The sequence below is a fragment of the Agelaius tricolor genome, unplaced genomic scaffold (genome assembly GCF_023055355.1).
Source record: "Agelaius tricolor isolate 1412-34295 unplaced genomic scaffold, bAgeTri1.0.p SCAF_17, whole genome shotgun sequence".
In the NCBI taxonomy this organism is placed as follows: domain Eukaryota; kingdom Metazoa; phylum Chordata; class Aves; order Passeriformes; family Icteridae; genus Agelaius; species Agelaius tricolor.
This window is the reverse complement of record NW_027269277.1, coordinates 17895313-17908722: the sequence shown is the minus strand read 5'-3', so window position 1 is coordinate 17908722 and position 13410 is coordinate 17895313. Positions and strand designations below refer to the sequence as shown.

Below are 13410 nucleotides of genomic sequence, written 5' to 3'. Positions count from 1 at the left end.
CTTTGCCAGTGAAATAATCAGAAATGCCTTGAAGTCTCAAGGGGGAAGAGATGTTTCATGAGGAAGTGTTTGGGGTTTTGTGCTTTTTTCCATGGGTTTTTGGATTTGTTTTGTTGTTGCTTTTTTTTAATGCTCCTCTACAGATTTTAACACCACATCAGACTATTTAATCACTTTTAGTTTACCTCAAGAAAAGGCCTCTTTGTGTATGTGTACATTTATTTTTAATCACATTGCACCACTCCAGAATTGGATAAAAGAAATCTGCCAGCTCTAAATTGTTACCAAATATCTCCTCTTATTATTTTTTTTCAAGGTTAGTAGCAAAGATGAGGACTTTCTGGACCTCTCGGTTGATGTGGAACAAAATACATCCATTACACATTGTCTAAGGTAAACAGAATTCTGTGGGAATGGAAAAAATACCTGCCCTGGTCAGGAGGAAAGAGCCTGGAGTAGTTATTCTCTGTAGGTTTTGACATGAGGTAAAATATTGTGAATTTTGGAAGGGTTCTCAGTGGGTTTTAGTATTTAATAAGTACTAGTGGTAGATAAGATTGATTTTCACTTTCTTTTATGGGGATTTGAATTTGTTACATCACATAGCCAAGCTTTATCAAAAATAAACATGCAGTGTTTGATTTCACAATAAATTCTTGATTATTTTCATATTCTTACTGAATTTCAGTTGCCTGGCCCTGATGTTAAGGGTCAGTTTAGTTTTTCCTGGTAGACATTTGCTCCATGTGTTTGTCTGCTGGATCCAAGGCTTATCAGCTGCTTGGATATTTAATTTGCATCCAGCATCTGGCTATTTAATAGCTGATAATGGATCTCTAATTGCTGGGAGCTGAAGGATCATCCAGACTTTGCTACTTAATGGCTGGAGATGTGAACATTTAATTTCTGCCACTAAAGAAAACATGGAATGGCTACTGATGGAAACAAAACTCAATCACCTTCTTGCTGTTTATTAGCTTTCCTAGCCAGAAAATAGGCAGTTAATAGTGTAAATTCCAGATTTTTCCAGCTGAACATTGATGCTGCATCCCAGGAACGAGACAAATACACGTCAGATGGCTCTGGGAGCACCATGAGTGAAAGGAGTTTCATCCTCTGTGTGTTGTTTGGGGGTTTTTTCAGCATTTTCAGCCTGGATGCTCTGGAATATCCCTGCTTATGCCACTCTCTGATTTCCACAGGGGATTTAGTAACACTGAAACTCTATGCAGTGAATACAAATACTATTGTGAGCAGTGCCGCAGCAAACAGGAGGCACAGAAGAGGTAAGGGCCAAACATTCAGGCTGAGGGAGATGTTCTCTTTACATTTCTGGGCAAATACACCTGGTGGATTCAGGCAGAGAAAAGGTGAGGTTGTCTAGGTGTGTGTTTGGTGAAGAAGTGGAGAGACCAAGTAACTTCATGAGGAAATTCATTCTGGGTTTCTCCCTGAAGAGTTTCTATCTGCTCTTTCCAGACATCCACATTTTCCCCAGTTAGCATTAATCAGCTTAAAGCCCCTGGAAAACATCCCATCTGCTTTGTCTGGGAGCACTGGGTACAAAAAAATCTTATTTCTCCCCTCAGACTTGGTCACAGCCAGAGCAGCAACACAGATTTATTCCAGCTCTTTCTTCCCACTGATGGGTAAAAAAGCAATATTTTCCTGCAGTTGTTTTGCATTCAGATGCCAGTTGTGCTGTTAATAATTTGGAATAAATATTGCCTGTTCTCACTAAGAGAGAAAAAACCCCTATTTTTTTATTCTATCAATATTTTGGATTATACGGGATTCATTTCATGGCGCTTCCTCATAAGGAAGATATTCTTGAACAAATCTTTGTCTGGAGTGATTTGCTAACCCTTACCCTTTATTTCCCACATTTTTGTGCTCCAGAATGAGGGTGAAGAAGCTGCCCATGATCCTGGCTCTGCACTTGAAGAGGTTCAAGTACATGGACCAGCTGCACCGCTACACCAAGCTGTCCTACAGGGTGGTGTTCCCCCTGGAGCTGAGGCTCTTCAACACCTCGGGGGATGCCACCAACCCTGACAGGATGTACGACCTGGTGGCCGTGGTGGTGCACTGTGGCAGGTACCTCTGCACATCCCCTGCCTCTCCTTGCACTTCTGAGGGATCCCTCACCCCTCTGCTGCTTTATGACACTGCTGGGCAGTGTAGGAGCACTGGCAGAGCTGCTTGGATAGAAGCGTTTTGATTTTTTTAAAAAAATGTATTTTTTACTAGGTTTTTTTGCTATTTTAAGTTTTATATTTTTACTGTCACTTTTTCTGGGTCTGGACTGAAGGCACTTGAGGAGGTAGTTCATGTTCAGATTCAGGTTTTTGTGATTTCTTATCAGTGAAACAGCCTCACAACCATGAGTTCTGCACCTTTTCATTAGAAGGCACAAAATGGCCAACTATCTCTTGTTACAAGGTCTTTTAAGACTAAACTCTCCAATTAAGAAAGAACACCTAGATTATTTCCCCTTTTAACCCAATAACTGATCCTAAAAGTCAGCAATGAGGACTTTTCTGTCCAATTGCAAAACATCACCCAAACCCATGAAGAAGAAGGTGAAGAAGAACAACCTGTCTCCACCCTAAAACCTGCATCTTGCTTCATATTTATTTCTATATTCTAAAACCCCAAACTCTGAGTTTTCCACCCTGTGACATTACACATTTCTAACCAACTGCACACCCACAATCCCAGTGCTATCAATCAATTTTGGAAGTTTTCTCCACAGCCTCAGCTCAATTGCAGTGTTCTCTTGGGGGTCTGTGCCTTTCAGCCCAAAAAATTTAAAATTCTCAGCATCCAGGGCTCCAACATTTTACTATTTTCAATTTTACTTTTCAGATTTGTCATTTTGTGTCATTTGTGTCATCAGCACAGTGGCACATCAGACAAGTTCTTCCTTTGAGCTGTAGCAAAGAACAATCATTAAAAAAGCCCAAAACAACTAAAAACCCCAACTCTAACCCTGCTTTCCAGGAAATCTAAATGGAACAAAAAAGAAATCTTGGAAAAACACCTACTGAAATAGAATTAAATTCTATTTTTCATCTTGCTGCTGCCTAAACCCTTGAAGTTTCTTTAGAAGCTGGTGCCATCATGTGGAATAAACTGTGCACTGCTGGGTTTCTAAAATATCCTTATTTTCTTCATTAAATTTTAGTTTTAGCAGCTTCAGTTCTGGTTTTAAAAGCAAAGAGGAAAAAACTTCTGAGCATTTTAGGACAAAAGCCCTCATTGAAGGGAAAAAATATTTCTAACTGCCTTCAGGAAGTGTGAGTTTGAAAGTAACCAGTTATTACAGCACATAAATGCTTTGAAATATCTTTTTGAGAAAAAAACCTGCTAATAATGAATAGATTTAGTATAAATAAACTTCATATAATTCTAGATTTTCGTTGTGCAGTCATAGATATATATAATTTTATCATTTTAGGATCTCAGGCAATGCATTTCCTTGTGTAGCTTTTATTTGCCATACCTGTGCCTACACTTACGTGTTTAGATAATGGTGATTAATAATTCAGATTATTAAATGGTTTTCCTTTTTTCCTCAAACCTTTTATCCTGTGTGGGGCTTTTAGGATTCCTGTAACTCACCTCCTCTCAGTTCTTACCAGGAATTTACCAAAGGCTTGAGATAAATGAGATTTTCTGAATATTTTGAGTTCGCAGAACTTGTTTGAAATATTTTGCACATAGGGTTTTACTTCAGTTTAAATTTAAATTAGGTTTAAATTTAATTTTATGTAGTTGCATTAAAAAAGGAATTCCATTCTGTGAATTGGAAACTTCCACTAGAAAAGTGGGAAGAGCTCTCCCAGAGGGTCTGGCTGTGCTCAGGTTAAACCACACTGAGAACTAAAGGAATTCCCGCTGTGAAATAAAATATTTCAGAACTGATTTAAATCAAAATTTCACAGTGGTCAAAATACTCAGCAGTGGTGAATGCAACACAGGAGAGATTGAAATATTTTTAATTTTGCTTTTTAAAATCTCTGAATGATGATATTCAATACAGCATGGTGCGTTTGGAATATTTTGTGTTCTCAAGCAGCCAACAGCAGCGTTTTAATTGAAGCAATTTGGCAAAAATCTAAAAACCTCCCCAGAGAAAATCTGGGCAGTGGAGCTGGGAGAGCAGAGGTGGTGTTGGGGAGGGCAGTGGCTCCTGGCTGATAAATTTGCAATTCCTTCTCCTGCAGTGGCCCCAACCGTGGGCATTACATCACCATCGTGAAGAGCCACGGCTTCTGGCTGCTCTTTGATGATGACATTGTAGAGGTGGGTAACAAAAACACAGCAAACCCCCCCAAAACCCTCATGGCAGCCCATTGTTAGCCCCTCTCCATTGCTGACTTGCATTTCATTGCTGCACTTAAAGAGCTTCTCACTTTTTTGGGGTCACTATTTACCAACAGAAAGAATAGAAAGAAAAATATTTTAGAGATGATGTTGAAACAGCTCAAGCAAATTTTTCCTTTTCTGCCAACATGTCTGTAAAGGCTGATATCCACAATATTTATACATCCATGGATTTCACTTAATTATTAAGCAAATATCAAACAGTAGAACAAATGCCACAGCAGAGCTGCTTTTTGTAAAGATGAAAATGCTTTGTTTGTCTTGGAGATCCTGTGGTCAAGGCCTGATTAAGTGTCTAAATAGCAAAATCCATGCTTGTGTTGAAATAAAAATGTAGCACATTCCCCATTTTAATTTTTTTTTTTTTGATCTTTGCATGGCTTTGAGCATCAGGGGTGGCTCCCCAGTGTGTGTGGCTGTCAGCAGTTCCCTTTTTCCCATTTTTATGTTTTTGGGGTCATTTTCCTCTGTTTCTGTCATAGTCCAAGTACAGAATTGTGTCACCTAATTTGGAAGTAGTATTCACCCCAATATTTTAAAATGCAAGTGTTACCTGTATTTTCCATCCAGGGGATGAACTTCACATTTTAAAAGATGGAAAATAACCATCCTCTTATGCTGTATTTGTTTTCTATCAGTCACTTCTATGTTGTATCTTCATTTTTAGTGCAAAACCAAATTTCTGTTTATCTGCAAGCACTGTTGACACTTTTATAGATGTGCCAAAAATGGCTTTTAAATGTGTGCTGTCTGTTATTGGGCAGTAAATCCAGGAGCTGTCATGTAGTTCTTCTCTTCTGGGAAAAAAATCCACTTTTTTTTCCTTTATTGCTTTTCTATCTTTAATTCTGGCTTGCTTTTGGTTTTCAAGTTCATCTTTTATAGATTTTTTTTAAAATGCTGTAAAAACAAAGCTCTTTGGATGGTTTAAATTCTAGGTGTGGCCACCTAACAAAACAGGTTTGAGAAGGTGAGTGCAAAGCTCTTGTTCACAAATATTGCAGCTGAAAACCCAGGAAAAGCCTTTTCCCTCTGAAATACAAAAAGCTTTCTTGCATTTTTGGCAAGTGATGTGAGTGAACAGCTCCAAACTGAAAACAGGAAGGAGTTTGTCCTCATTACCCACTAAATGTCAGCAGTGGGGAAGGCAGATTTATTTGTGTGTTAGGATTTCATGGGAGGGCCAACTCTCAATTAAATTGGAGATTGATGATCCCCAAACATCCTGCAGCATATGGGGGAAACAGCAAATCCAGGGGACAGCTCAGTCCAAGGGGGATCCTGAGCCAAGGCAAATGGGCTGAGAAAGCTGAGCCACTGATCTGTGGCTGATCTGAGTGTGACACTGGTCACAGAGCAGCCAGGGGATGCAGGCAGTGCCAGAATTTACCTGGAAACTCCATCCATGGAGCAATCCACACTGAGGGCAGGCACAGAATGGCTCTGCTTAAAAAAGCCCTCAGGGATTTGAATGCTGAACTGCATTTGCTTTGGAGAACCAGAACAGGTGGCTGGAAATGAGCAAATCTCAGTTCATAACATCATTTTTAATGCCAGGTGAAGTTGGAGAATCCTAAGAGTTGTAGCTTTAGAATAACTGGTTGTTATTCTCCAGTTACAACTGGGTTAAACTATATGTGGTCAATAAGAATGGGAAGAATAGAATCTATATAATCCCCTTTCAGCTCCACTCTGTTTTCTGTGCATAGTGAAATTAAAGGAGGAAGTCAGTTTTGCTGTGCCGAAACTAAAAATATCTGAGGCATGAATTAATATGGATCAAATGTTTGAGTTGCATTCAGGATGAGTAGTGGAAATAGGCTTGATTGCATGGCAAGTGAGCTGGCACTTAAAATAAAACATGTTTGACTTGTCTGCTAAATATACTGCAGGAGCAGAGGAGTGTTCTTGCACTATATTTCTGTTAAAATGTGCCTCTAACAGTCTGTAGTAACGTTATGTTAATAAATGGTGTGAAAATGCAGCAGCCTCAGCAGGGGATTTCAGCTTCCCCTCACTCCTTGAATGGAGAAAAGACAAAATCTGTTTGGGGGCTTTATTTCCCCCTCTGATTTTTTAAGAGAAGGTGTTTAACAAAACCCTTCAAGAGAGAATTTCTGCAGTTGATGCATCCTCTGAAAACTCCAATCTGCTTTTTCTTGTGCTGGAAAAGGCTGCTCCCAGCTCACTGCTGTTTGGCAATGCCACAGGGAGAAGCCAGTGCTGCTGAGCTCTGCTGATGCCAAAATCTGCTCAGGGAGCAGAGATTTCACCTTCTCCAAGTGGGTTCTGCAGCTTTCTCTTTCTTTCTCTTTTCCTTTCTTCTTTTCCTTTCTTCTTTTCCTTTCTTCTCTTCCTTTCTTCTCTTCCTTTCTTCTCTTCCTTTCTTCTCTTCCTTTCTTCTCTTCCTTTCTTCTCTTCCTTTCTTCTCTTCCTTTCTTCTCTTCCTTTCTTCTCTTCCTTTCTTCTCTTCCTCTCTTCTCTTCCTCTCTTCTCTTCCTCTCTTCTCTTCCTCTCTTCTCTTCCTCTCTTCTCTTCCTCTCTTCTCTTCCTCTCTTCTCTTCCTCTCTTCTCTTCCTCTCTTCTCTTCCTCTCTTCTCTTCCTCTCTTCTCTTCCTCTCTTCTCTTCCTCTCTTCTCTTCCTCTCTTCTCTTCCTCTCTTCTCTTCCTCTCTTCTCTTCCTCTCTTCTCTTCCTCTCTTCTCTTCCTCTCTTCTCTTCCTCTCTTCTCTTCCTCTCTTCTCTTCCTCTCTTCTCTTCCTCTCTTCTCTTCCTCTCTTCTCTTCCTCTCTTCTCTTCCTCTCTTCTCTTCCTCTCTTCTCTTCCTCTCTTCTCTTCCTCTCTTCTCTTCCTCTCTTCTCTTCCTCTCTTCTCTTCCTCTCTTCTCTTCCTCTCTTCTCTTCCTCTCTTCTCTTCCTCTCTTCTCTTCCTCTCTTCTCTTCCTCTCTTCTCTTCCTCTCTTCTCTTCCTCTCTTCTCTTCCTCTCTTCTCTTCCTCTCTTCTCTTCCTCTCTTCTCTTCCTCTCTTCTCTCTCTTCCTTTCTTCTCTCTCTTCCTTTTCTTTCATCACAGGTTGGTCTCTGCTCCTCTTGAGCAGGGCACGTGTTCAACCCAGAGCTTCTTGTGTGCAACATTTACTTTCTCAACTTTATTCCTTGGGAATAAAAGGAAACTTGAGGCTCATCTCCTCCTCAGCCTCTCATTTCTGTGGATCCAGAGTCCTAAAGGGATTAAAATACTCCATATCCCAGTGGATGCTGAGCAGCACAGGTGCCTGGAAATGTTTTATTCCAGTCTCTGGGCTGCAGGATCCAGCTCACTGATGGGAAGCCAGGTGTGCTCAGGACCTGGACCAGGACATCTTTAAAAAACCTTTAAAATTCCCTCCAGTTGCTGCTTGGAGTATGAGAGCAAAGCAGCTTTTCTGCACACAATCACAACTTGAAATACAAGCTGTGTCATGATTTGCTGTACTAATAGATTTTAATTCTATTAGTAGATAGGTACTCAGAAGGCTTTGCTTGCTAGAAAAGCTCTTTTATGACCAAAGATCATAATTAGATGAAACCCACAGAACTCATGAAGCTCTTGCAGGACTTTTCTCCTTAAAAGGGTTACAATAGCTTTGAAATCTGGAGTTATTTTAGCTGAAGCTTCTTGCCTGCTTAGTGACTAATTTTTAAAAAAAAATATAAAATAATTTAATTATAAAATACTCAGGCAAGGTACCACCAGCATGAGGAAAGCAAATATAAAAATGTCATGTAGTCCTTTAAGGATACATTTTCATGCATCACTTGTTTTGTAATCCAGCTTAGGACTGTACCCCTTCTGAAAAGTTTATTATTCATCCTCATTTCCTGGTTTTTCAGTAGTCAGTAAGTTACTAAGTGGGGAAAAAAATGTTTTGTTGGATTGAATGATGTTGGAATGTGTCACCATGTCAGCACTGCTTGGCTTTCCAGATCACCTCCAAGAGCTGGGAATAATGCTTTATCTGGGAAAAGGCTTTGAGGTGGTGATGTGATTGAAGCTAATTAAAACTTCCATTAATTTTCAGAAAATTGACGCCCAGGCCATTGAAGAATTCTATGGGTTAACATCAGACATTTCCAAAAACTCTGAGTCTGGATATATCCTCTTCTACCAGTCCAGGGACTGACAAGAGACACAAAGGATGGACACAAGGAAAAAGGGATCAAGCTTTGTCCAGGTGGAGCCTGTGTGTGCCAGCAGAGCAGCCCCTCAGTGCTGCTGTAGGACCAGGACAGAGCCAGGGGAGGGGAGAGCTCCCTCCTCCCCCTTTGGAGGATTAGTGCTGAACTGCCCTAACAAGAAGAGTTTTGTTCCAGTTTTCTTTCTGGGCTTTTTTTTTGGTTTTTTTTTTACGTGCTATCTTCCAAAATCTGCGTTACCTCTACTTGAAACCCGGCTGCTTATTTGTTCATGAACTCAAGAAGAGATTTCAAAGTAGCATTGTAGGATTTTTACCATTTAAAGTTGGCCTGAGGCTATACCTTGGTTTCTGCCATCGTTTTTCTGTATTTTAGCAGAATGATTTCAATATTCAGTGTCAGCTGAAGGCATATTTTAGGATATGAGCAGCAGCTGCTTGCTGGATATTTTTGGTGACTCAGACTTGAGAAGCAGTACAAAGCTAAGACATATTGGAAATGTCAAGTCTGTAATTTTTATAAAGAAAAAGCAGACAAACCCTTTTCTCTGCAGCATTGTAAACCTCCCCATCCTGCATTCTCTTGGGTTTAGAGAACACTAACAGCACTGCTTCTTTTTGTACTCTTCTTTGTGCTGTTCTGTTTCTCCTGCAGAAGGCAGAGAACTGTCTCCACACCCAGCCTCTCCTGCTGTGCATTTTCCTTTGCAAGCAGCAGTTTTGCCTCCAGTTGCTGCAGGTTCCAGGGCAGCAGAGCAGCCCTGAGCTGTCAAAGACCATCTCTGCTGTAGAAAAGTTGGGAATTCCAGCCTTTCTTGGAGCTGTTGCATAAACCAAAAGTGCCCTCATTCTGAAGCAGGATCTGTTCCACATTTCACTCAATTCCAAGCAAACTGATGCAAATTGCATTTTGAATCTATGCTAATCACAGAAACAGCACCAGTTGGGAAGGGTTGGCCAAGGGAAGGGGTGTTAGGGAACTAATCCAGGAGTTCTGAGTCTTCAGGGTAATGAACAGGGGAGAAGGAAAACCAACCAACCCAGCAGACATTACCTGGTCAGTGTTGCAGCCATTGCTGGTGATGTTTGTCTCCATCTGGGAATCATAACCCCCCTAAAATGCTTCTGATTGTTTCACCTCTCTAGGCCTTGCTTCCCAGGGGAAATGGTTGGTCTTTTGAAGACTGAAACGAAGCAATTATCAGTTATGTGTATATATTCTAATCTCAAGGATAACTAGGAAGAAAAGACTGAAGAAGTTGGTGAGAAATCTCAGAAAATCTTGTGCAAGTTTCTTTTGGAGAAGTGCTGTTGCTGTGCCAAAGCCTGTCCCAGCTGGCTCCAGCCTCCCAGGGGGAGGAGTGTTCTGCTGGGCCCCTGAGCTGTGTCCTCAGTGTGGCTGTCACAGCCCCTCACCTGTCCCCAGTGCTTGTTGTTCTTGAGGATCTTTAACTTATGCAATTCTGTGGCTTGTGCAGGATATTCAATATTTTACCAAAACACTGTCCTCAGGAAAGCAGGATCTCACAGCTCCTTGTGCTGCCTGTGTCTGTTCCTTCCTCTCATGACCACAAAGGTGATGTTTAGCAATTAACTCCTGCCTTCAAAATGCAAATGAACCTTTGCCATTGTATTCCAGCCGGGTGCAGCTTCCATTCTCCTGGCACATCTCTTCCAGAAGATAAAATATGGACATTGGGTTTTTTAATTCTTTTTTATTATACAGAGTACTGTCATTTTAAGAGACACATTCAACAGCAGCAAATGTTCTTGTCATCTTGTTCTGTTGTGTGACAATTGTTCTGGCTAAGAGTCTTCTCCCCTTCTCCACACACAAGCTGTGAGTCCTCTCCTGGTGATGCCACCAGAAGACTCTCATCACTGAGTCTTGCAAAAAATGAAAAAAAAAGAGAGAGCACTGAGTTAAAAATAATCTAAACAGTAAATACAAAAAGTAATGTAGTACACTAGACATGTATTTTGTATATCTGGTGATACCTTTTTACAAATAAAATACCTGACTGAGAGATAATATTGAAAGATATATACTATAGATTAAAAACTGCTCAAAGTGCACTTTTGCTACAGATTTATAAGGAGACTAAAAGGAATTAAATGGGAAGAGAATGGTGTGATGTTACTTCTGTATAATAAATGACCCCACCTGTCTCCAATAAAGGTCATTATGATCAAACCCACAGCACCCAGAGGTTTTTCCTTGAATTTCACTCCTTAACTCCTCCCAGCCTGCTGCCTGAGGATCCTGCTCCTGCTGTGTCTGCATCCCTGTAACCTGTGCAGGAATGGGTCAGGGCAGGAGAACTGAATCATTAATTGAGTGTCAGAGATTGTAACTGCTGTGCTGCTACAGCAGGGAGAGGTCACCAGGGCCTCTGATCCTCCTTCCCCCTCACCCCTGGAGCTCTGCTCCTGCCTTGCCCTGGGATTTCTGCTCCCTCTTCCCCCCGTGTTGTGCTCCCTGAGACTTTGTTGCAAATATCTTCTGACTGATCTGGAACAGAGACATTTAAAGGCAAAACCAGGAGCCTGTGCTTGGAGCTGTTGAGGTTCATTGCAGGACAGGATTTCATTTTGTTGTGGTTCACTGCAGTTCACCTTAGCACAGGAAAATGGGATCCTGTGAGAAGGAATTTATGGGAATACAATGCAGTGGGAGCAGGGGAGATTGGAAGATGGCAGCTGCTCTGTAAAACCAGGTTGTAAATCCCAAATGCTGTCTGGCCCTTGTCCTGCTGGGTCACACCTCAGCAGGAAATAAATAAATTGAGCTGATTTTAACTGCAGTGAACATGAGCTGGACTTGCAGGAAGAGCATTCCCTGGAAATTGGGAGAAAACAACCAAACCCAGAAGGGCTGAAAACAAAGTGCTTTGAGCTGGTTTGAGCCACCAGGGCAGGACTGATGGAGCTGGGGTTTGGGAGCTGGGTTGGTCCCTGCAGCTCTTCTCCAGAACCTCTACTGGAGTGAGGATGGAGACCTTCCCATGGTTATTATTTCTCTATTAAATGATATTTTGCTTCAAATTCCACATTTGTGGAGAGGCTCCGCCCTTGGCTCTGCAGCACAGAGGTGCTCTCTGACCTGCTGGTGGTGCTCAGCACGTTCTGGGTACCAGCAGGAGCTTTTAAAGCCCAGGTGCCAGCTCAGTTTAGGAGATACTTTAAACAAATCCTATTTGATGGGTACAAGAAAGAAAATGGGCTGACAAAAGCCCCTGAGACAGTTCAGACCTTCCCATTGTGGGGCATTTAGCAAAAGGAAACAATCCCTGAAACGTAATTAATTCCCAACGTGTGAAGTGCTGCTGGCTCTCACTAATTAACCCCGGGGCTGCTGCTGCTCCTGCAAACCCGGCCTGGCTGGGGCATCCCTGCAGAATCCGGGAGGGATGGGGTGTCTGGAGGGAGAGATCAGGTAGGGAGGGATAGATGGAGCAGTGGAGGTCAGAGATGGAGCAGTGGAGATCAGAGATGGAGCAGGGGAGGTCAGAGATGGAGCAGTGGAGATCAGAAATGGAGCAGTGGAGGGGCAGAGATGGAGCAGTGGAGGTCAGAGATGGAGCAGTGGAGGGTTAGAGATGGAGCAGAGGGTCAGAGATGGAGCAGGGGAGGTCAGAGATGGAGCAGGGGAGGTCAGAGATGGAGCAGGGGAGGTCAGAGATGGAGCAGTGGAGGTTTAGACACGAAGCAGTGGAGGGCAGAGATGGAGCAGTGGAGATCAGAGATGGAGCAGTGGAGATCAGAGATGGAGCAGTGGAGATCAGAGATGGAGCAGTGGAGGGGCAGAGATGGAGCAGTGGAGGTCAGAGATGGAGCAGTGGAGGTCAGAGATGGAGCAGAGGGTCAGACACGGAGCAGTGGAGGGCAGAAATGGAGCAGTGGAGGGGCAGAGATGGAGCAGGGGAGGGTCAGAGATGGAGCAGGGGAGGGCAGAGATGGAGCAGGGGAAGGTTAGACACGGAGCAGTGGAGGGTTAGACACGAAGCAGTGGCATTGGGTGTTGCCAGGGTGGTCCTGTCCTTGTGCTCTGCAGCCAAAGCTGCAAAGGGAAATGCTTTGATCTTTGCACATCGTTTGTGGCAGAATGAATGGCCTCAAAGTGACCCTGGGGCCCTTCAGGTGGGAATTTGGGAGGGAATTCCTCCCTGGGAGGGTGGGAGGCCCTGGCACAGCTGCCCCCGGATCCCTGAAGGTGCCCAAGGCCAGGCTGGATGGGATTTGGAGCAGCCTGCGATAGGGGAAGGGGTCCCTGCCATGGATTGGGATGATTCCCCTCCCTCATGGGATGTTTGGATCTGCTGCAGTGTGGGGGCTGTTTCTGCACCCGCAGGAGAGGGAAGGATGAATTAATTACACAGCAGCAGCAGCTGTTAAATATTTGAGTTGCTAATAATGAGTGCATTAGTGGTTGTCAGTTGTTTTAAAAGCTCCTAAATACAAATAAACACAAATACAAAACACTGCAGTGGTTGCAACACTTCAGCTTGTGTAAAATCAATTAAAAACATTCAGATAGTCCCAGCTGGGCCTTCCCTGGTGATTTCCAAGTCCCAGGCAGGGTGAGGGGAGGGCAGAAGGGCAAGGATGGGGTTTGGGAGCTGTTTGGGGTTGGGAACATCCCAGACCTACCAGAGTTCATTTTGTTTTCCAGGTGCTTTTTAACTGGAGCAAGCTGCTTTAGCAGAACGTGTTGTGTGAGGAATTTTGATGCAGAATAGAGACATTTACTCGCATTTAAGGCCTGGAATTAGCAGGGCCAAGCCATCAAGAGCTGCACTGAATCTGGGGCTGCTGCTGCCAAATGCAGCTGAACTTTGTGTGTCCATGA

General features: G+C 42.8%; 1 protein-coding gene across 2 annotated transcripts in view; it reads left to right on the top strand.

Moving 5' to 3' along the window:
• Positions 1-10761, top strand: part of LOC139597417 (ubiquitin carboxyl-terminal hydrolase 12-like) — a 32331-nt gene extending 21570 nt beyond the window's left edge. Inside the window, exons 5-10 of one of the 2 annotated variants that reach the window (XM_071442750.1) lie at positions 317-393; positions 1203-1286; positions 1900-2097; positions 4230-4308; positions 5328-5359; positions 8448-10761. In XM_071442750.1, coding sequence (XP_071298851.1) covers positions 317-393; positions 1203-1286; positions 1900-2097; positions 4230-4308; positions 5328-5359; positions 8448-8487 — 510 coding nt within the window. In that variant the 3' untranslated portion in view covers positions 8488-10761. The remainder of the gene's footprint in view (positions 1-316; positions 394-1202; positions 1287-1899; positions 2098-4229; positions 4309-5327; positions 5360-8447) is intronic. The other variant, XM_071442749.1, reaches the window with a different exon arrangement.
• Positions 10762-13410: the final 2649 nt, after the last annotated feature.